The sequence below is a fragment of the Hemibagrus wyckioides genome, linkage group LG04, assembly GCF_019097595.1.
Source record: "Hemibagrus wyckioides isolate EC202008001 linkage group LG04, SWU_Hwy_1.0, whole genome shotgun sequence".
NCBI lineage: Eukaryota > Metazoa > Chordata > Actinopteri > Siluriformes > Bagridae > Hemibagrus > Hemibagrus wyckioides.
In genome coordinates this window covers 13,931,136-13,955,156 of record NC_080713.1, presented here as the reverse complement: position 1 = coordinate 13,955,156, position 24,021 = coordinate 13,931,136, and the positions used below count along the sequence as shown (strand labels likewise).

Sequence of the window (24,021 nt, the reverse complement as noted above, 5' to 3'; positions counted from 1 at the left end):
TTTGCTACATGTCACTTCCTGTCCAACATAAATAGTGCAAAATTACTAATTAACAGATCAGTCCTATTGATTTTATCTGAATGATTTTAAAAATATAAAATAAAAGAACCAACAATTCAGCTATGGCAACTAAAGGTGAACTATTCAGCCCACATAAGATTATTTTAAATTATGGTTTAAACCTGCACAAGCTATAAGATGCACCACTAAAGCATGCGCTCATCCTTTTTCATGTATGCGAGAGTGAAACATGATTAAAAAATTCATCCAAATCCATTAAAACCCCAAAATAACATTACTGTATTAAACTAAGAAATACATTTACATAATAGTCAGAAAAATCAGTGCTGATAGAATACAGATAACATTATTTTTTATTATTTTTTAAGTCTGTTTTGCACTTTACATCTGGTTAGATGGCCTACTACTGTATTATTTACATTAAAAGTGTGAGTTTGTTGCTGGAGGTGGTATGAAGATCTATGACCTAGATAAAACACAGGGATTTGATTCTTAATTCATTTGTAGCAAAGAAACCACATGTTCAGCCCATTAAAACAATGCATTTGATTATAAGGCCTATCATACATAGTTAATTTCAATACATGTAGATCTATGAGCATTCAATTCCTCCGATAAAAGGACAAATTCAGAATTGCCATTTACTGTTATTAAACAAAATACAGTTCATGGACTGATTCAACTGCAAGCGCTGACTATGAAATACAGGATGAATCACACTTTAAGTCTCTGTGTTTATTACACTCTCTAACATCAAAATCAAATATAAATTGATTTAAGGTTGAACAACATTGTCCCCTGTGGTTGAAGCATTGAAATGAAATGCTTTTGTGGGTAAAAGGGAAGAATGAAACGTACAGCACCTGCTGTCCAAATTGGCACTCTCCACCATGTCGGAGCTAGATAAAGGGAATAGTTCTAGTGATTCAGATGAAGTCCAAATGAACCCAACTGAGATAACCAGATACAGAGGCTTGCCATCAAATGTCAGCACCAGCTGACAATAACAAATGGAGATATGATGATTTTGAATGCTTTCACAGCTCTGGATAAAGCTAATGGTAAAGACAAACAAAACCTAGTAGCAGCATTGACTTCCCTTTAGAACTCAACATCATTTAACAAATCCAGGCATCAGCTGGAAAAAAAAATTAAAGGCTGAATCATAGGCACAAAATAACTATCTTCAAACTTAGAGTCTGAGAATTATTCAGGCTTTGAGAACATGAAAACAGCAACCATGGAGCACTGGAGCAAGGTAATATGAATGTAATTAGAACAGAAGTATCAAATAATACAAACTCACAAATCTCAACAAGGATATGGTGGGCATTAATGGTAAGATGTTCAATTAAATGATGCATGCTTAGAGTTCAGCACATCTTATAGCCAAAGGTATATGGATACCTGATGTTCTCATGTGGGCATTCCATTAAGCCACAAAGTTCGACATACACAGTTATTACAACAGCAAAGAGGGAGTTAATGTATAATGGGATGTTCAATAAGCACATATGGTTGTGTTTGTTCATATGTCCACAAGATTTTGGTAAATCATCACCTTTTTATAAATAAGTCTAAATCAATATGCCAAACAGGGGCTGTGGTAGCTCAAATGGTTAAGGTTCTGGCTCACTAACCAGAAGACTGGGGTTCAAGTCCCAGCACTGCCAAGCTACCACCATTAGGCCCTTGAGCAAGGCCCCCAACCCACCCTGCTCCAGGGGTGCTGTATCATGGCTGACCTTGCGCTCTGACCCCAACCCCCAAGGATGGGATATGCAAAGAAAGAATTTCATTGTGCAGTACTTAACTTAAATAGTGCAAATGAGTTTAGGTCTTACAGTTATTTTAGCTGAATGTGAACATACTAGAGTATGTAGACTTAAAGAGACAACATATTAGAGAAAACATTTTATTATTCTCTATTATTATACCTTATATTTAACCACAGTCAGCAGTTAACCATTTACATTCAATAATATTTTTACATAATCATTTCTTTAATGCTGTAATAATACAATTTCCATTTAATGTTTCTAGAACTCTATGGAGAGTAAGCATAGCCATACTGTATATACATATCTGTGTATAAGCACTTTATTATCATTTATATACTTATCTGCTTTTCCTTATCTTTATTTATGTGGAGTAGAGTAGGGGTAGTGTAGAATATTTTTAATTTTGCTTTTTCATGATTTGTCTTCTATATTTGTCCTAGATTATTATGGGTTTCATATATTTTGGGATCAGGGGAGATAGAGGAATGTGGTTGCTGTGGGTTCTAAGAAAACTTGTTAGGGCAAAAGTTGATCTTGGGTCAAAGAAAATGTCAAGAGGAAGATGAGTTGGGGGTTAAGAAGCTTCCTTAAAGAAACACTTATCTAAATTAAGTTTTACGCATGCATGTATCTTTTTAGCTTGTTTAAATGAAACCATCTTTTGTTTTGATGAAGTATGTTTGGCTTATCATATTCAAAGTTCTGTATATACCTAAGTATGAACCACCTGGCAGAGGCAACCAGAATTGGGGCTTGAAAACCATAAAGCAGCTCCAAAGCCTGAACAATCCACCAAATTATTGTATGCATAATTAATCCAGTCCACTTGCTGGCATATTTTGGAAAGTCTGATGAAACCAGAGAGCTCAATCGATATCCACAGTGACATAGGGAGAAATGCCCAGAAGATAGTAACATGGTCTAAGGATGAAGCCAGAGACTCTTGAGCTGTGAGTTGGTAATCCTTCCTGCTTCACAATACATAAAGCTGTCAACCAAGATATTGTACTATGCCACTTGTCCATCTTCTACACAACCAAAATATTATTATTACTGAAAATTTGCCAGTGATCCCACATTTTATGCGAATCTGAAGTATAGAGAGTAAACCAGAAGGAAAACCTGGCCATATCCTGAGTAGCCACAACTCTGCTCACTATTCATTCAGGTTCCACAGCCTCACAAATTATGGTATTAGACCATCAGGGCACCCACTTTTATCTCACTTAGTTTACTTCTTGTTAATCATGCCTTGATGGTGTTTAAAAATGCTGGAGAAATTTAAAATTGGTATTCAAAATGTGAGGTCCTTTAAAGTACAGCAACCTTCTCCAGATAATTAAGCTAATGAATATTGGAGTTAATTATACATTGAAGTTAGATTATTAATTACATTTTGGATTCAGGTGTTGAAGTAATAATAAATTTAATATATACACCTTAGACTGTGTCTTTTCCATCTTTGATGTTAGGGGCAAAAGGGATTAAGTAATACAATTTAAAACTTAGTCCTACAATGTAGTTTCTGAGTACTTTATATGCACAATGTTTAATAATCACATGCCAAAACAGTAAAAATTAAAAATGCTTATTTGATTATTTTATCAGTGGAACTAAAATATAATGATCTTTGCTACATCTATGTAGGAAATTGTTACATATTGTAGGACAATTAGTCCTGCACATGAGAGTTTTATCTAGGTACACAGCTACAAACCAGCTCCAACAGAAAATCAATTTCAGTTTCAGGATTCAGTTTATATATATATATATATATATCTGGAAAAAAATAAGAGACCACTGCCCAATCTCCAGAACCCTATTGAAAACCTCTGGAATATCATCAAGAGAAAGAAGAAAGAAGGATGGTCACAAACCATCAAGCAAAGTTTGAACTGTTTTTTTTTTTTGCAAAAAGTGTGGTATACAGTTACCCAACAGCAATGTGGAAAAACTGGTGGAGAGCATGCCAAAACGCATGCAAATTGGGGTTATTCCACCAAATACTGATTTCTTTATGTTATTTAGCCAAAGCATTAACATTTTATTTGCATTTCGTTTTATTTGAGTTACTAAAGCTCTGCAAATACTGCATGATCTTGTTTTTTTTTATGTGTTGTCATTTCCTTTAAATATACACTCTAAATAACAGTAGTTAAACTGTTCATCTCACCAATACATGTAACTGTAAGAAAAAAAAATCATAAGAAACTGATTATTTTGCAGTGGTCTCTTTTTTTTTCCAGAGCTGTATATACACATATATACATGTATATATATATATATATATATATATATATATACATATACATATATACATGTATATATATATATATATATATATATATATATATATATATATATATATATATATATATACACATGTATATATATATATATATAGACACACACACACACAGTCTTATGCAAAAGTTTAGGCACCCCTTGATAAATAACAGATCCCCTGAACTGCCATCTCTTAATTACATTTCTCACTGTGGAAACTGCAAGCTGACAACGCTTTGCTATCTTCTTGTAGCCTTCTCCTGCATTGTGGGGATCAATAACTTTCATTTTCAGAGTCTTACACAGCTGCTTAGAGGAACCCATGGTTGTTGAGTGTCCGCAAGTGTGTGTACAAGGTTTGAAGAGTCAAAGTATTTGTAAAGCTTTGAAATTGGCATTTACTAATGACAGCTGTTGCCATGCATCAGATCTAATGAGCTGATTAAGGTCTGAAACCTTGTAAAAAGAATCTGAGACTCTGGAACTCTTAGAGTGCCCAAACTTTTGCACAGTGCCACAATAATGTTTTTATTTTTTATCTTTGTTCAATTTATGGCATAAGAAGTAACTATGCATCAATGTTTGCTGAAAATATTGTCCATTTTTTCCATTTCCAAGAGAGACTGTGTTAACATCTTTTCAATTAAAAAATCACCAAAATCTGTTATTTATCAAGGGGTGCTTGATAAAATTAAACTTTTGCATAAGACTGTATATATAATACATATATATATATATATATATATATATATATATATATATATATATATATATATATATATATATATATATATATATATATATGTGGCATGAAAATAGAGCCCTATATTCTCATCAAAGGAGCTAATCCACTGAATTTAATGACATTCTGCATACAACAGCATAAACCTTGTTTTCAAACTATACTTTTGATGTGTTTATCACAAAATAACAATAATAATAATTTTCCAAGTTTTATCTGTGGCATTTGCCATGTTGTTGTAATTGGTGCAGATAGTTAATATGTGTAATATGTGTGTTATATATATATATATATATATATATATATATATATATATATATATATATAAATAACACACTACTGATCAAAAGTTTAGGATCACTCAAAAAATGTTATTGTTTTCTTAGGAAACACACATGAAATTAGTCTGAATAGAAAATATAGCAAAAGAACAGGACATGCTGACATGTCAGAGTTAGAAATAAATTCTAGATGTCAGTTTTTCAAGATAATCTGATGAGATTTCACCCCATGCTTCCCGGAGCATCTCGTACAAGATGGATTGGCTGATGGAGCCCTCCTTAGCTGAAATCAAGCTGAAATATTAAAGTAATCCCAAACTTTTGAGCAGTAATGTGTACCTTATCATTTATGTAAAAATGTCCAAATGCACTTTTTTTCAGTATTACATGAGGTATCTATAAAATTTCATGTTCAGTAAAAATACATGTCTACTTGTGAAACACGTCAGAGAATTACATCATATAATTACTTGCAATAAAGGGAGGATCAACATGTGTAACCTGAATCATTAAAAAGACCGCAAATAAAATTTAAATAAATATTTATCTCAAAGCATACACAATTTTTTTTTTCTTTTTGGTACTGGGAAGTGAAAAATGTTATAATATCTGCAACTCCTCTATAATTTGGAAATGTTTATGTGCTTTAATAATTTCTAGAAATAAAATGTTACAAATACAGGCACAATAACATAATATATAACCTGACATACTGTGTATGAATACATGATGCACTATACAACTTTATAAGTTTCACAGAAGCCTTGTTCTCAGTTGGGCACTTTGGGCTCAATTTTGAGTGAGGCTTCGTACATGCTTTCTTCATCCAACACGTTGCTACTGTCAAGCAAATACTGTGCTGCCTAGAAAACAAGTAAAAAGAAAATAAACGGTTCCATTGTATATTCACTTATTGGTTACCTTTTTTAAAAAATATCAAATATCAGTTGACTCAATAACAGGAACTGAAAACAATTTTTACAAAAAGACAATGCTGCTTCATTGGTAATGTGTTGTGTAAGATGGTTGGATGAGGTATTAGAGTGTCTGTAAATACATACATTAACAGGCAAATTTAATGCAATGCACAGTTTTTGTTTAGTTTGCCTCTCTTCCATTTACAGCTTAAACATTCCATAAGGCATTTGACAGAAATTCATGAATTGCAAAAACAATTTAACCTTTGCATTCGATACCAAATCAAATCTTTATAAATAAGTCTCTTCTAACAACTGGACTAATTTTTATCTCACTCTTCCATGCAAATACAGTAAATTTCCTTAGATGATGTGCTATGTTTCTTTGTGTCAAGCATATCTTGTAGAATTAAGGGCAAAAATGAATGCATATTTTGAAAAAAATTAGAGAGGCTATATATTTTTATTTTTGTGAGAATTTAGAAATGCAACTAACCACATAGCCCACACGTGTGCTGAACATCTCTCTATCTATCTCAAAAACCTTGTTTTATAGACTATACTGTATGACTTTTTTTTAAATATGTATCCATGGTTTTAAATACCTTTGGTTGATGTTCAATCTTATATGCTGTTTGCTGAAACTGCCGTATTTCTCTGATGATATGAGAGATCTAACACAGGACACAAATAAGTGTTAGTTTAACCTAAATATTAATGTGTACTTTTATACATATTTTATATGTAAATGTTTAGAGTATGTGTACAACAAAGCTAAACATAAAGGCACGTTCCTCCTCAAAACAAATGCAAAAATTGTAAACAGAATATAGTGAATATGAAAACAGACTACTGTCTGGTTAAAATAGTCTAAACCATGATAATAAGAGTCTAGTTGTGCTCAGTGTGATTTTTAAGAAGAATAAAAAAGTCTGTCATGTTGATTTGCTTATTAAAACATCAAATATTCTCAACCCTTTCCAAAATATATATTTGAAAATGACTTCTAGATTTGTCTTCTTGAAATCACATAGCAGATGGTTCAACAAAAACACCACTTGTTTACCATTCTCATCTTGGAAAAGTTAACCAGATTGTCTTCTGTGTAGTTTGGTGTACCCTCCTCAATGAATGCCAGGTCCGTGAGGTACATCCCCAAGTATGGCACACATGGAGGGTCACAACTAGCAGGCACATTTATTTATTAGATAATGTAAAAAAAAATAATGTGTAAAACTTGTAAATGGGTAAAATTGTAAAATTTCATGTTACAAACAACACAAAAAGACAAAAGAATTAAGCCATATAAAGCTCACTTTTTTAAAGCTTCTCTTAGGTTCTTGAATCTTCCTTCTGATGAGACCAACTTCTGCAGCTTGTCAATAACTGTTTTGGTCTGCGGAGTGAATCAAAACCAAAAATACATCGTATATATGTAGCATACTATTTGATGCAAAAAATGATACAGTTTAGAGGCAGGTGCAGGCAGTCCAGGTTAATCAAGAGCTCTTTGGAATGATCTCTCTCATTGTGCACTGCTGCTGCCCTTGCACTATTGTGCAAGAACTCTCTAATGAACTCAAGGTCCAAACTATAGGTCGCTGAATCCCATGACTGATCCTCTAGGCTGAACACTGCAGAAGGTGGGATTTTACAATTCTTTATGTTCAATAACCCTATTACATGACTTAGACATGTATGAATGGAATTTGAAAAATTTAAATTTAAGTAAAATAAAATGAAAAATGAAATAAGCCATTTAAAGGGAAAATAAATAGACAAAAAAAGAAAACAGCATATGAATATAATACACTGACTGATGATATGAATAAAAGTACATGTGTGTGAAATGTGTGTGCATTTTTAGTCAGTGGAGTGTTTGGAATGGTACACAAATTGTAGTGGGTCCAGGGTGTCAGGTAATGAAGAGGTGATGAAATCTCTGATCAGTCTTTCAAAGCACTATCAAAATTGAGGTCAGAGCAACTGGAAATAGATATTGAGGCAGGAATGCTGGGGTCTCTTTGTAAGAGGAACTATAGTGGACTGTTTAAAGCATGTGGGGATTAGAGACTAGTCCAGTGAGAAGTTGAATATCTTGGTAAAGACCAGTGCTAGCTGGTCAGTGCAGGCTCTCAGGACTCAAACTCCTTCTGCCTTCCTGGTATTTACTCTCGTCATATCATGCCTTCCATACATCATACTCTGAGATAATGAACATCTGCTCTTTTCTGATCTGGCACTCTCCAAATGCATGCTGCTTGTAGCACTGTTATTGCTGCTAGTGCTGTTAGCACTGTAAGCTGCAGCCTCAAGGCAAGCTTTAAAGGTGTTTAGCTAATCTGCCATTCACAGTTCTGAAGGATGGTGTTTCATAGTCTGTGATTATTCTCACTCCCTGCTACAGGCTCCTAGATCCTCCATGTTGAAACTGTAACTCTAGTTTATTAGCTGTGCCTTCTTCACCACATTGTGCATTTTCTAGGATGCAGCCTTGTATTCATCCATATTCCTGGTGGCAAGACCTGCATTGTAGGCAGTGGAGCAGGATCTCAGAGCATTGTGGATGATTTATAAAATAAAACCCACAACTGACACCATAAACATGCTGACATCATAAGTGTTTCTTTTTAAAATTCTTGAACGCATTGTTTATAAATCAACTGTCTGACTATCTGTTGCAGAACAACCTCCATGAGCCCAACCAGTCTGGCTTCGAAGCAGCACATTTCCACAGAGATTGCCCTTTTGGCAATCACTGAGAAACTACATCCAGCAAGATCAGCCAAGCTGTCATCTGTCCTCATTCTCCTCATCCTTTCTGCAGCATTTGACACAGTAAACCAAAAGACTCTCTTGTCCACCCTCAGGGCTCTTGGAATTCATGGAACAGCATGGGAACGGTTTGCTTCCTACCTGGATGGTCGCTCATATCAGGTAACATGGAGGGGATTGACATCTGCTCCACACAGACTCTCCACTGGTGTCCCACAAGGCTCAGGTCCTCTCCTTTCCTCCCTCTATACTCACTCTCTTGGCAAAGTTACAAGGGTTCTTTTACCACTGCTTTGCTGATGACACCCAACTTATCTTTTCCTTCCCTCCCTCAGATACCACAGCTTCTGCTCGGATCTCAGTGTGTCTGGTGGACATTTCATCGTGAATGACAGCTCATCAGCTGAAACTCAATCCCAGGGAAACTGAACTGCTGGTCATCCCAGGTGAGTCATCCCCAGCCCAGGATCTTGCAATATCTCTGAACAACTCGATGATCTCTGCTTCGGCCACTGCTCGCAACCTTGCAATCTTTTCCTCCTGCCTGGCAGCTCCATGTCCAACATTCCAGACCTCCAACGGGATGTCATCAGGACCAACTGCCTTTCCACTTTTCATTCTCTTCAAAGCCTTCCTGGCTTCATCCTTTCTAATCTTATCTACTTTCTGTTCCACAGAGTTCACCCCTTCTACTCTTTTTTCCCTCTCATTTTCCTCATTCATCAGCTCTTCAAAGTACTCCTTCCATCTCCTCTGTACACTCTCCTCACTTGTGAGCACCTTTCCATCTCTATCCTTAATAACTCTAACTTGCCACACATCCTTCCCATCTTGATCCCTCTGCCTAGCTAACCTGTACAAGTCCTTCTCTCCTTCTCTAGTGTCTAACCTAGTGTACAACTCATCATACGCCTTCTGCTTGGCCTTAGACACCTCCCTCTTCACTCTGTGCTGTAACTCCTTGTATTCCTGTCTATTCTCTTCAGTCCTGTCCATGTCCCACTTCTTCTTGGCTAACCTCTTCCTTTGAATACTATCCTGAACTTCCTCATTCCACCACCAAGTCTCCTTATCTTCTTTCCTACTTCCAGATGACACACCCAGCACCTTTCTTCCTGCCTCCCTGATCACTTCTGCTGTAGTTTCCCAGTCATCTGGTAGCACTACCTGACCACCCAGAGCCTGTTTCAACTTCTGTCTAAATTCCTCACAACATTCCTCCTTTTTCAGCTTCCACCACTTGGTTTTCTTCTCTATCTATATCTTTGACCTTTGCTTACAGACCATCAAATTCATCCCACACACCACCATCCTATGCTGTCTGGCTACACTCTCTCCCACTACCACTTTACAGTCACTAATCTCTTTCAGATTGCCCCTTCTACATAGGATGTAGTCTACCTGTGTGCTCCTACCTCCACTCTTGTAAGTCACTCTATGCTCCTCCCTCTTCTGAAAATAAGTGTTAACCACAGCCATGTCCATCCTCTTAGCAAAGTCCACTACCATCTGTCCTTCAAGGTCCCTTTCCTTAACTCCAAACTTGCCCATCACCTCCTCATCACCTGTATTCCCCTCACCAACATGTCCATTAAAATCTGCTCCTATCACCACTCTCTCACCTGTTGGAATACTCTCGATCACCTCATCTAATTTACTCCAGAATCTCTCTTTCTCCTCTAACTCACAACCTACCTGTGGGGCATAACCACTAACAACATTCAACATCACCCCTTCAACCTCTAACTTCAGACTCATCACCCTGTCTGACACTCTCTTCACCTCCAGAACATTCCTCACAAACTCCTCCTTCAGGACCACACCTACCCCATTTCTCTTACTATCCACACCATTATAAAACAGCTTGAATCCTGCTTCTATACTACGAGCCTTGCTACCCTTCCACCTGGTCTCCTGTACACACAGTATATCCACCTTACTTCTCTCCATCACATCAGCCAGCTCTCTACCTTTCCCTGTCATAGTATCAACATTCAGAGTTCCTATTCTCAGTCCTACATTCTTACCTTTCCTCTTCTCTCTCTGTCTACGCACTCTCCTTCCTCCTCTACTTCTTCGACCAACAGTAGCCCAATTTCCACCAGCGCCCTGTAGGTCATATTTAGAGTCATATTTAGGGTCATATTTAACCCGGGCCTCGACCGATCCGGTATGAAATTTAGAGTACTGATGATTTGCATAGTTAAATTTGGCAATGTTTTATGCCGGATGCCCTTCCTGACACAACCCTCTCTATTTATCCGGGCTTGGGACCGGCACAGAAGTCACTGGACTGTGACCCCATGGCTAGATTACCAGTGCCATCTTACCTCAAAGCTCTTAATACTTCTTGCACTGCACCTCGCTCCCTACGACCCATTAGCACTGCTCGACTAGTCCCACCATCTCTCAGGGTACAAGGTAGGTATACATCTAGACTCTTCTCTGTTCTGGCACCGAGGTGATGGAAAGAACTTCCCCTAGATGTCCGTGCAAACAACAGATGAAGACCTACCTTTTCCTGAAGCACTTAAACTAGCTATTATTCACCCCAGTTTGTTTTATGTATTGCTGTATGTTGTATGTACATAAAAAAAAAACATCGAAAACATAGAAAACCCATGTGACAAACAACCAGGAATGTTTTTTATTTACAAAAGAAGTAAAAAAACAACAATTTCTATACCCACCTTTCATAAATGTGCACTCTTCTTTAATTGGGGATGTGACATTGTTCAGCCAATCACATTCAAATATATGTTAAGTATGAATCAGTATACACCTGACATCGAATATAGTAACTAACCCCAAATAATGAACAGTTGTTCCTATTAGATTTTCCTGGCAATGTCTTGGATTACATCCAACTGGAAAAGCCATGAGCTGTAAGAAGCTTACAAAGCAGGTACCAAATCTCATTGTTGAAAAATATCAGTCAGGAGAGGGTTTCAACAAAAAATTCCAATGCATTTGATATACCATAAACACTATAAAGACAGTAATCAAAAAGTGAAAAAACATATAGCATAACAGTGACATTACTAAGAACAGGACATATGGGAGGCTGTAAAGAGGCATTCAGAAATGTCAAAAGAATTGCAGCAAGTTTTGCAGCAAGTTATGGTTGCACTCTACATTTTACAAATCCTTAAAAAACCTTTTTTAAAAAGTCTTAAAAAACCTATTTTAAAAAAAAGACCATAATACCTAACAATATGTTTGGCACAAAAAATGCAGTAAATCAATGAAAGTAATATAAGTTCTTTTTTGCATTTTCCTTTTCCCTAGAAAGTTTCTAATTGTTTTCACTTAAATTTTGTAGCTGTAAAAAAGTAATTTCACAGTAAGGGTTAAATAAGTTTTTGCTTTTATTTATTTATTTTTTAATAACACAAAACCTACCATTTTAAGGGGGATGTGTAACATTTTTATATCCATTGTCAATCCAATTGAAAACATGACCTTTGTCATGACCTGTAAATAGCTGTGTGCATGAGATGTCCAGCCAATTTTGGATGCTTTTGCAAGTATGAATGGTAAAATATTGCTAACTCAAATGTGCATGTGTGTTACTCAAAAAGACTGAATACCATAATAAAATCTAAAGGTGCTTCTACTAAGCAACAGTGCAATGGTGTGCACACTTATGCAATCTGATTATTGTATTTTTTTATTTATTTTAATTTTCTCCCCTAAAATGATTCTTGTTTTTCACTTTAATTTGCAATTAAAATCAAAATCTGGTTTCACCCAAAAAAGAATGGCTTTCCTTTTATGGGTCTGGTTACTTAATCTCAGAGTTTTTCTTGTCAGTGGTGCCCCTGGCTTGCTCTTTAGGATCTAAATGTAAAATCATAACTAGATTTCTGTAAAGTTACTGTTAATGCCCCCTGTGAAAAAACCTCTATAAATAAAATTTAATTCATTTGAATTGTAATTTCAGAGGATGCCATATTAACTGACACTCTGGAAGCCAAGCTAGCTGCAAGACAAGCAGCCACTGCCTATCCCTTGAGCAAGGCCCTTAACTCTCAACTCCTCATTTGAATAAATAAAATTATTTTAAGTCACTCTGAATAAAGGCATGTGGCAAATGCCATAAATGTAAATGCAAGCCCCACCCTTTCCCATTTCACACATGTAATGTTTTGGTTCATACACATGGTGTTTGAAAGATGCACTGATAGGATGCCCTCACTCTCTATCAAAGTAAGTGGAAAATATTCTGGTTTACTAAAAATGGTGAAAAACCTTTTGACCAAGGCTAAATGTTTTGACCATGTTTAAATATTAAAAATGCCTACAACAAATGTTCAATCTAACACTTGTAAATAATGTTAATGGTAATGTTAGATATAGATTAAAACTGATGATTTGTTTATTATTATTATTATTATTATTATTACTAATAATAATAATATTTTTTTTTTCTGTACATGCTGTAAAGAAAGAAGCTCTGTAGTCCTATAAAAATTTGAATCATGCTAAAAACAGCTATTCATAATAAGCAGTATGTATTGCCCTACCTGTTTGGAAACTTTGAGCCAAGTCTTTTTGAGACGGAAAATGGCGCTGCGGTTTAGGGATGAAGTTATCTCCAACACAGCATTATAGTTATGGAGACATCGGCAGATGTCAGCTACTGCTATCCACTTCTCCATCACGGCCACTCGTGTGTTCATGTCTTCGCAGCGCAGGATCTCAGATGCAATCAAGTTGCTTACCTTACAAGGGAAAAAAACTACATTAATTTGTTTTTTAAGTACAATTAATCTAATATAAATAAATGCATTATAATGATTTTCAATTAAAAGATTTGATCTTTTTATCTTTAAAAAGATAATTGTGACTAAATCTTTTTTTTTCTTTTTTCTACAAATTTGTTGCTGAATGTCCAAGACATAATTATGGACTTAATTATTAGTCTTAATACTTCAATATAAGGGGGTCAATTTATTTTGACATTTACAGATTCATTAATGAATCAAAAAGCCTAATATAAAATGAATGACAAGCAGGGAAAATAAACTGAGCAGCACCCTAGCACCAGGGGTCTCATTTATTAAAGTCTGTAGAGAACAATTAATTCTGTGCATAAGATGTGCCATTGTGCACAAGGAACCTGGTATTCATCACACGTGGCCACTATCTTCTCTGTATAAAGATGCATATGCAAAATCTTCAAGCATTTCAATCAATCCTTAGATGTGCCTTTTTATGATTTTACTATATGTTCCATCTGTTTCAACAATCTGCAGCACAGTCTGTAACCCTTTCAAATATGCTGAAATGATGACAGTAAATGGAGCTCTTTGTAACCAGTTTGTCCACCATTACACAAAATTATGAATACACATGGTTGATAAATGCGACCCCTGGTTTGGTAAACAAACACTAGTAATGTATGTCCCTGTGGTTCTGTGAACACAAGATAACTGTCAGAACTGGTGAGAATCAACTGAATACCTTTTTGCATGCTGGAGACATATTAATAAATCACTAATTGATGTATGAGGCAGGATTTGCAATGAATACTGAAACCATCCTGAAACCTTCTTGTCTAGTGAAAACCCTTGCATGCCAACCAGATGAACTGACCCACCCTATGACAGAATGAAAAGGTAAGCCACATTCACATTATTGGTAGGGAAGATGTTTACCATGTAGAGCCTTGATAACTATACCTGATATACTGTGATGCCCTCTGTTTAGACTGGGGAGCCCCCAGTGTCCACCATTCATTCTACATTATACTGTAGGGTACAAACTGGGCACTACAAAGAATGCTCTGCAGGTTTATTTTCGATAAATACTGCAAGGCCAATCAATTGGCAACACAATTTAGTAAAATGACATTGGGCAGAAACCCACAGACATGCCCCATCCCTCTCCTGCTTTGTCATACACTGATCAATGCTTGAAAGGTCAGCTCATCACTAAGACATATCGGTATCTCATTCACTGTGAACAAATGGGCTCATAAACAGAGGTCTTAAGAGAGTCCAGCACAAGATAGAGTTCTCACACCAGGTTCTTGGTGCATGGGGGAAAGAAGCTCTCTGTGCCCTATGGATGGCATTTGTGGTGACTTTTCCTCTCTGTGGACTAACCACAAATCCAACTCAAACACTAATATAGTCAACCACAAGATTCTCTTGTCCACACTCAGGATTCTTGGAATTTGTGGAACAGCATGGGAATGGTTTGCTTCCTACCTGGATGCTCGCTCATATCAGGTAACATCATCTCCATGCAGACTTTCCACTGGTGCCCCACAAGGATGAGTACCTGGTTCTCTCCTTTTCTCCCTCTATACTCACTCTCTTGGCAAAGTTATATCCTCACATGGGTTCTCTTACCACTGCTATGCTGATGACACTCAACTCATCCTCTCCTTCCCTCCCTCAGATACCACAGCTTCTGCTCAGACCTCAGTGTGTCTGGCGGACATATCAACATGGATGATGGCTTGTGGATTTTAAGATGAAACTCAATCCCAGCAAAACTGAACTGCCGGTCATGACAGATGATTCATCCCCAGGCCAGGATCGTGTGATTTCCCTGAACAACTCTCACAACCTTGGGGTAACAATGGACAATCAACTGTCCTTTTCCTCCCATGTTGCTAATGCCACACACTCATGTCAGATTCTTCTGTACAACATCAGAAGGATTTGACCATTTTTAACCACACAGGCTGCTCAGGTGCTTGCTCAGTCTCTTGTCATTCCGAGACTGGACTACTGCATCTCTCTACTGGTAGGTCTACCTCTGAATGCAATTTGTCTTCTTCAAATGGAAAAACCCTTCCTCCGAACACAGATATGTTCCTCCCAACACAATGTTTAGGCTGATGGTATTCTAAGTCTGTTATCTATTGACCCAGTATTAATGTGTTCATTTAGAGAGACTTCAAAGCAGTTTTGTACATCGCTCTGGATAAGCACTTCTTCCAATTATCAGAAATGTAAATGTAAATTATATACCATGCTCAGCAGTGGAGCACATTGGGAAGCATGACCTGCCAATACTGAGAGGTGACTTGTGGACAGAGCAGTGAGTAATACACAAATTGTCTAGCAAAGCTTATTAGGAAAATCAGCTCAAAGGTTCCACCACAATGTTCCCTGGTATACGCCACAATTGTAGCGAAATTCGCTCACCATGATCAAAAATATATAGTCTATTGGCAGCTTGGAAGAACAGGTTACTTGCAATGCTAAACATAGTCATAAGCTGTTATGTATATAGCTCCATGTGGTGTACATGAGGTCCAATGTGAACAAAGTGATGACTATGACAGTCAGGTGATTCTCACCATACATGGCAATAAGGAGGGGTGAAAGAGAACTACAATTTCAGTACTGATGTTCATGACAGTGTCACCATAGATACATATGTACATCATTAAAGTGCTTCGTTGTTGTCATGATGTAGGGTGTCTTTTCATTTTTGTCATTCTTCATCCAGCCTTGGCCAAAGAACTCCCTGGAAATAATAGACAATGGCAGTGTTACTTTCAGGATAACATAGAGACATGTTTAAAACATACTAAACATACTAAGTATGGAGTTCGCATTAGTCATCCCTTTTTTGTGTGGATTTCCTTTATATACCTCATGTGTTAAGTGTGTGAATTCCACCCAGGGTGTTTTACAAGTTGAAGGCATATTTGTTGATGAAGCCCCCCAAAAATGAGAATGAGGGTGCTTTTTATTAGAAATGTATGAATTCAATTCAATTCAAACAATTCACCTGTCATTATCATCATTGATCATATTGTATTAATCAATGATTTTTTAAAATGAATTTTACTTTAGTGATTCTGTTAGTAAGATTTAAATTATGGTGCAAAAGTGGATGGCGGAGGAAATGGCACTTGGCGTGTCTATGTGTATATACTGTATGTATGTATGTACGTGTGCACATATAGGTGTGTGTATCAGTTGCAGTTGCTGTTTTACCAGGGAATTAATGGTCAGTAATTAATGAATAATTAACTGCTTAGTTAATGTTGAACTACTAATGTAACAGTTAACATATAGTAGTTCTTTGTATTTCTTTATAGCTATAAAATAGTTGTCTTGAAACCCAAGACAATAAAGGCATCATTGCCTAACAGTTCCTTTTTTCAGATGAAAAAAAAGGTACTGTTAGGCCATAATGTTCAGTGTGATGTATGGAATTCATATATAAAGCCTAATAACAAGACTAAAATCTACCTGTTGTCTAGAGAAATTAAGACTGTAGATGCTGTCACAGCAAATATGTTATGGTACTGTATGTCCAGGAAGTGGCTTTGACTCATAATATTCATAATATTTTTCATAATATTTATGTATCCTATCTCTATAACATGTAGACAGTAGTAACTAAACTCAAATAAAGGCTCTCTAAATTTGAATTAACTCATTGCTTAAAAATAATGAACATATACTGACTCATATGGGATAACTTTGAAAAAAAGGTGGTCCAGCAGGGTGAGCTGCTCTGCAATCTCCAAAGCTGAGTGGTTCTCAAAGGGCTCTGCTTTACCACTCTCAGCCTGTCAAATACACACATACATAAACACACACACAACAATTGCATGTTAGTTAATAAAAATGTAAAATCATTGATGCTTTGATCTTGACCCAATTGCATCTCACTAACCATCTGTAGTACATCTTCCAGAGTAAGCTGATTGTCACTAGGATCCTCCTGTGTAAGTGTCCTATCAGATGAATCATTAACAGACTTACACCATAATAATTAGATTTACAAATGTATTAAGTGGAGAGAAATCAGTTAGACATAAGGATAATGTGCCGTACCTTATGATGTTGGCCGCTGCTTTTCTTTCCTGAGTCAGTAGCTCAGGATCATGCATAACTTCCTCCAAGAAGCATATCACATTCATTTTTAATTCTGTGTTGGTCTCAAAGTCCTACACATGCATTAGGTTGGGGGAATAAGTAAGGGAGGGAGAGCATAGTTATTTTTGAACAGCAACATATACTAACAACATTCCTACATTTCTAAGCCAAATGTTTCCTAATTTTAATTAGATTATTTTCTAAACAGCAAACATGGTGTGTATGGCTCAAGTATGGCTTCATTTCCTTTAAAAAAATACAGATTTTTTTGTTTATTCATGTATATATTTCTTACTAACCATGCTAAGTAGGAGCCTCTAAGGGGAAATGATGGAAAAAATATAAGATGGGAGGAAAATTTCTATTTCAATCGTTTGTGGACCTGCAGCTAGACCACCAGCAAAATTAAAATGGAAGTTTGTATGAACTCCAATGGGAGGATGAGAATGCTATGGAAGAGAATGTGAAATTTTCTCTAGAAAATGCAAAACTCCTTGTGAGAGAATGCAAATAAATTGTTAGAGAATGCAAATATCTTTGCACAAGAATGCAAAAAAAAATTATGAGCAAATAAAGTTTTACTGGGAAATTCAAAAGTTGAGTGAGTGAATGCAAAAGTATTAAAATATACATTTCTCTCCCATATCATATTTTTTTTCTATCAACATGTCCCTTTAGGGACTCTGTAATGATCACTGGTATTTCTAAACTTACAGTAAGTGCAAAAAGTGATTATAGTAAATTACACCCAACTCTGATAATTCTTGAGATAATGATAAAAGTACTGGGGTAAAATCAGAGGAGATTGACTGGGTCAGTAAGACAACCACTGCTAAGTCTGTTAAATGAGAGCATGCCATGTGACATTTTACCTGGGAATGTTTGGACACCCAGTGCCTCAAGACATTTAGTACTCTGTTAGTTGCCGCCCGGCGAATCACAAACTCCTTATCTCCATTCCTTTGGTCTGTGGGGAATCCTGGTAACCAATCACAATATTTATTTAATGTTTTCTGCTCATCAAATAATGCCTGCCTTTAATCATATTATTACATTGCACTGTTGCAATCTAAACATAACATTGTTACCTGTGCTAGCCAGGGACATGCGGCGGTACTTCTCCTTGGTTGGTGTGCCCTCATTGGCCCCAGCCGTGGCAATAGCAAAAGCAGATGCTGCTGAAAGTGCACTGCGGTTGTTGTCTATTTCTCGGCAAGATGACATCATCATGCCATTATTGTATGAAAACAGGGAGAAATCTACACAAAGGTAGAGCAAAATAATCTCTTACTGTAGCTTAATGTTATTATATGAAACTAGACATATTTATATATACGAAAAAAAAAGAACTGAAAGATAGTCCTTCAAGGGTTTCTTGTATGCTGTGTTTCAGGGAATTATCAGTAATTTAAATTTGGCATGTGCATCTCATTAAAATTGTGTAAAAAAATGTGCATTTGGGGGAGGGGAATTATAGTATGCTCTGATTTTTATATTATAATTAATATTTATTTATTTATTTACTTACTTTTATGTTGATTAGAAATCCTTGTTTTTTTAACCTTATGTACTAGGATAATACACTATGACAAGCAATTTAATAAATTATTAAATAATTAGAACAAATAATTAACATTCCCAAATTGATCAGTTCATATAACATCAAAATTAACTACAATTAATTTCATCAGTAACCTGGATTGATAAAATAAATAATATACACAACCACATATGTCCTATCCTATTCTCATTTTTAAATAAATAAATAAATAAATAAATAAATAAATAAATAAATAAATAAATAAATAAATAAATGCATGCATGCATGCATGCATGCATGCATGGTTGGTCACAGGTTTTACACCGGATGTCCTTCTGTTGCAACCCTCCCATTTTTGTCCAGGATTGGGACTGGCACTGAGAGTTAGCTCTTCAGTGACAGGGTTGGTGCCCTGCCTGGGGATGAGAGTGCTGGACCACCAGGAGGCCAAAAAAATAAACGAACGAACGAACGAACGAACGAATGAACGAATGAATGAATGAATGAATGAATGAATGAATGAATGTTGGACTGCCATGTTCTATGACCTAAACCACCTATAAAACGTTATGTTGAGTTATGTTGTTATATGCTAAATGTTTTCCTATACTAGCATCCACCTCCTCTACCATTCATGACAAAGTCTGACCAGATCATGGATGCAGCAGAATTCTTGGAATCACAGCATGCTCTGCTACAAGAGAACCATCTGATGTAGGAGCAACAGCAAAAGAATGAATGGATCAATGACATGATGTCATGCCTTGAAGCATGTGCCCCCTTCATAACATAAGACCATCTGCCACCCGCAACCCACTGAGAATATCATTACAGCTCGCAGCTCTTAGCATCACTCCTTCTTCCCACTCAGCCGGGGATGTCGTTATGCCTTTCTAGTCCACTTAGGACTTCACTCTGCCTCCTTTTAATGCTACTGTTTAGCATTACTGTTTAATGCTACACTCATAGCATTAAACACCCACAAGCCATTGCATGTCACATGTTCACTGCTCACACCATGTCACATGACCACGAACATGTTATCATCCTGTTGTTTTAACCTATATGTATATCACAATCATCGTGTTGTCTAACCAGCTACAGGACACCAACACATGCCTGTGACAGTGATATGTCCCTTTCAGATTCGCTGAAGAACTCTGAGTGAGAAAAGCACCCCCCCCCAACCTCAACACATTCCATCTACAGAGGGACTTTCAAAAGCATCCTGAGCAGCTGCATCACTTCCTGGTTGGAAATAGCAAATAGTGAGAAGAGCTTAGATCATAGCTTTTTCTTCCCTACATAACAAACCACACACTGCATCCGCAAAGTCATCAGCATTGTGGATGGCACTATGCACCTCTCAAACAAATGCTTTACACTCCTGCCATGTGGCAAAAGATGCCAGACTGTGTAATAGCTTATTTCTTCAAGCCATCAAATTCCTCAATACCCAGAGACTAAACTGATGCCAACCAAGACACACACACACACACAGACACACACTCTCAAACACCATTCCACTACCTGTGCAATTTTTACTAAAATACAATAAACAAGATAATGTATCAACCATCTGAACTTTTTCCAGCTTGTTCCATACTAGAACTGTGTACTGGTCAGTGATGTACTGTCCTTCAATGTGCATATTTTTCTGTTTAAGTAATTACTGTTCTCTCATGTACTGTTTGCACACATTTGGCACCTATGCATTTATTTAGTTCTTTGTAGGTCAGTGTAGTCACATTTAGTTCTGTGTAGTCCCATGTAGTTCTTTGTTGTTTTACCATGATCCTCTGAAATACACTATATTGCCAAAAGTATTCGCTCACCTGCCTTGACTCACATATGAACTTAAGTGACATCCCATTCCTAATCCATAGGGTTCAATATGACGTCGGTCCACCCTTTGCAGCTATAACAGCTTCAACTCTTCTGGGAAGGCTGTCCACAAGGTTTAGGAGTGTGTTTATGGGAATTTTTGACCATTCTTCCAGAAGCGCATTTGTGAGGTCACACACTGATGTTGGACAAGAAGGCCTGGCTCTCAGTCTCCACTCTAATTCATCCGAAAGGTGTTCTATCGGGTTGAGGTCAGGACTCTGTGCAGGCCAGTCAAGTTCATCCACACCAGACTCTGTCATCCATGTCTTTATGGACCTTGCTTTGTGCACTGGTGCAGTCATGTTGGAAGAGGAAGGGGCCAGCTCCAAACTGTTCCCACAAAGCTGGGAGCATGGATTTGTCCAAAATGTCTTGGTATGCTGAAGCATTCAGAGTTCCTTTCACTGGAACTAAGGGGCCAAGCCCAGCTCCTGAAAAACAACCCCACACCATAATCCCCCCTCCACCAAACTTTACACTTGGCACAAGTACCGTTCTCCCGGCAACCGCCAAACCCAGACTCGTCCATCAGATTGCCAGATGGAGAAGCGCGATTTGTCACTCCAGAGAACGCGTCTCCACTGCTCTAGAGTCCAGTGGCGGCGTGCTTTACACCACTGCATCCGACGCTTTGCATTGCACTTGGTGATGTATGGCTTGGATGCAGCTGCTCGGCCATGGAAACCCATTCCATGAAGCTCTCTGCACACTGTTCTTGAGCTAATCTGAAGGCCACATGAAGTTTGGAGGTCTGTAGTGTAGCGTCTCCAGGTCGGCTCATGGGGTCCATCACATCCTTCCCAAAAACTCAATTAACTATTACACAGCTCACAACTGAGCTATCACTACTTATAGTTCATTTCATTGTGACTCAGCTGACATGCTGTAACTCCTGAGAGCCAGGCGCCGGGATGTCTGATGGCTCTGGATAACGCCTGATCCCCCAACAAAGACTGGAGATAAAGGAGGTATTCTACCACCATGAATGTTGAAGTTCTGCAGACCATCAATGCTGATAGCCCAGCCTCACACCTGGAACTCACCATCAACTTGTGACCTTACCATACAAATCACCCTGCGCCCAGCAATTTTACGACCGTGAAAAGTCAACAAGAATTCCCTAATCTAAACCGAATCAATGCCTTGACCGGGGGATGACCAAAGCTCTGACTGAAGACACATAGACACACACAAACACACACACCCACACATACACACCCACACCCACCCACACCCACACACACCCACACACACCCACACATACACCCACACACACCTGTTGTTCTGTGTTTTCATGAAATAGAACATGTTTTTATAAGATAAGAATGTATGTTTTAATTGCCTATACCCAGTTTCCTTTCCTCTCATAATATCCCTTTCATGTCTACTATCGAAATGATCCTCTTTTAATTTTATAAGCAATAGTGTAGGCCATGTGGCCATTCAAGTACATAATATGAGCCTATGATACTTTAATTGAAACTCTATCCATTCCTGACTTCACCATAAAGCATGCAAATGAGCGACCGAGCGGAGACAAAGAAACTTTTCCCTCCAAAAGTTTCAGGTATTAGATTGGTCACTCTGATAACTGGGCGTGACCAAGGGATCAATAAAAACCCTAAGCGCCCATCTATCGGGGCCCGACTCGATGCCGATCTCTCTTCGGGACAAGACTTTCACTTTCTCTTGAGACTTTGCCGGCAGCTTCAATTGAGGAACTTTGCAACACCGAAACCTTTTTCGTTCCAACAGAATCTCTCGCTTACTCCGAGGACTTCGAATCTCCGAACCTCCTTGATCCACTACATCAAGACGCTTTGTCAACGAACCAATGCAAGTAAAAGCTACCAATTATTTTAGATCCGCAATTTTAAGCTGAAGCCCCTTTATTAAGGCGAAATTACCTTGACGATTCTCACACGTGGTAACCAAAACTCGATCTGAAACTTGCCATATTTGATCTCTTCTCTGTTTCCTTATCTCTTTCTCTCGCTCACTCTCTCTCTCGCTCTGATTTCCTCCGTATTCCCTTCCTTAATCTCAATCTCTCTTCGCCTACTTATCCCCTCTCTATAATCCTTACCCTGTCTTTTATGTATGTATGTCGTAGTTAGTATGTGTTGTGTGTTTTTGTTTTATTAAATGCATTTTATTCACAAGTGATTGTCTCTGTGCTTTGCTCACAATTTCGGGGTTCCTGAACATTGCTCTTGCTACGTGCTAAATTACAGCTAGTATTTTATAAAGTAGTTATTCTTTCTTGGCCAGGAAGATAACTTTCCCTGGAATTAATACATAATTACACTGTCTGTTCGCTGGACGAACAAATCAAATAATTGTGTTATTGATTCTCTGACAGTTAGTTCTAAGAACCCCCATTTGAATATTTATAATCAATTATAACCTGTTATAATTACACAAATATTTAAATGTTGAGCTAGATTCACTACATATTATGGTGGAGAATGCGGGCATGTTCAAACTCTGTTCTGTGAGCACACTCGGGGTTAATTTACTGGTGTTTTAATTTTCTTTCATTTCTCTCTTATTTTTGTTTCGTTTTGTTTTATTAGTATTACATGCGCGCTTAGAGCAGCCTGAGTAGCTGTTAAGAAAAAGAAAGAAAGAGAGAATTTAAACTGCAGTCCATAATATTAGACAAAGTCGTCTCTTACATGTTCGTTTGAATATTACCAGAATCGGTTGTTGGAACGAAGAAATCGTCCTTCAGCTCGACAGAGATTTATTGAGAGCAACGCTCCTTTTTTTTTTTATATATATATATGGGCCTCATTTGAAAATACCGCTAGATTCAAGTTATTGCAAAATCCAATTTCATTTAACTAGACGGACTCACTCCCTTAGGTTTAAACCATTAGGCTAGCTACCTAATGCGTACCTAATAAGTTTTAATCGCAACTCTTGATTAAGTA

At 37.3% G+C, this 24,021-nt stretch overlaps 1 protein-coding gene across 4 annotated transcripts in view; it reads right to left on the bottom strand.

Moving 5' to 3' along the window:
• Positions 1-356: 356 nt before the first annotated feature.
• rasgrf1 (Ras protein specific guanine nucleotide releasing factor 1) overlaps positions 357-24,021 on the bottom strand; it is a 163,379-nt gene continuing 139,714 nt past the window's right edge. For all 4 annotated transcript variants that reach the window (XM_058387477.1, XM_058387478.1, XM_058387479.1 and 1 more), the window contains 11 exons: positions 18,747-18,917; positions 18,531-18,637; positions 17,617-17,729; positions 17,456-17,516; positions 17,245-17,348; positions 16,207-16,291; positions 13,330-13,527; positions 7,345-7,424; positions 7,095-7,212; positions 6,634-6,702; positions 357-5,974 (listed from right to left, as the gene is read on the bottom strand). In XM_058387477.1, the coding sequence (XP_058243460.1) occupies positions 5,882-5,974; positions 6,634-6,702; positions 7,095-7,212; positions 7,345-7,424; positions 13,330-13,527; positions 16,207-16,291; positions 17,245-17,348; positions 17,456-17,516; positions 17,617-17,729; positions 18,531-18,637; positions 18,747-18,917 (1,199 nt within the window). In that variant the 3' untranslated portion in view covers positions 357-5,881. The remainder of the gene's footprint in view (positions 5,975-6,633; positions 6,703-7,094; positions 7,213-7,344; positions 7,425-13,329; positions 13,528-16,206; positions 16,292-17,244; positions 17,349-17,455; positions 17,517-17,616; positions 17,730-18,530; positions 18,638-18,746; positions 18,918-24,021) is intronic.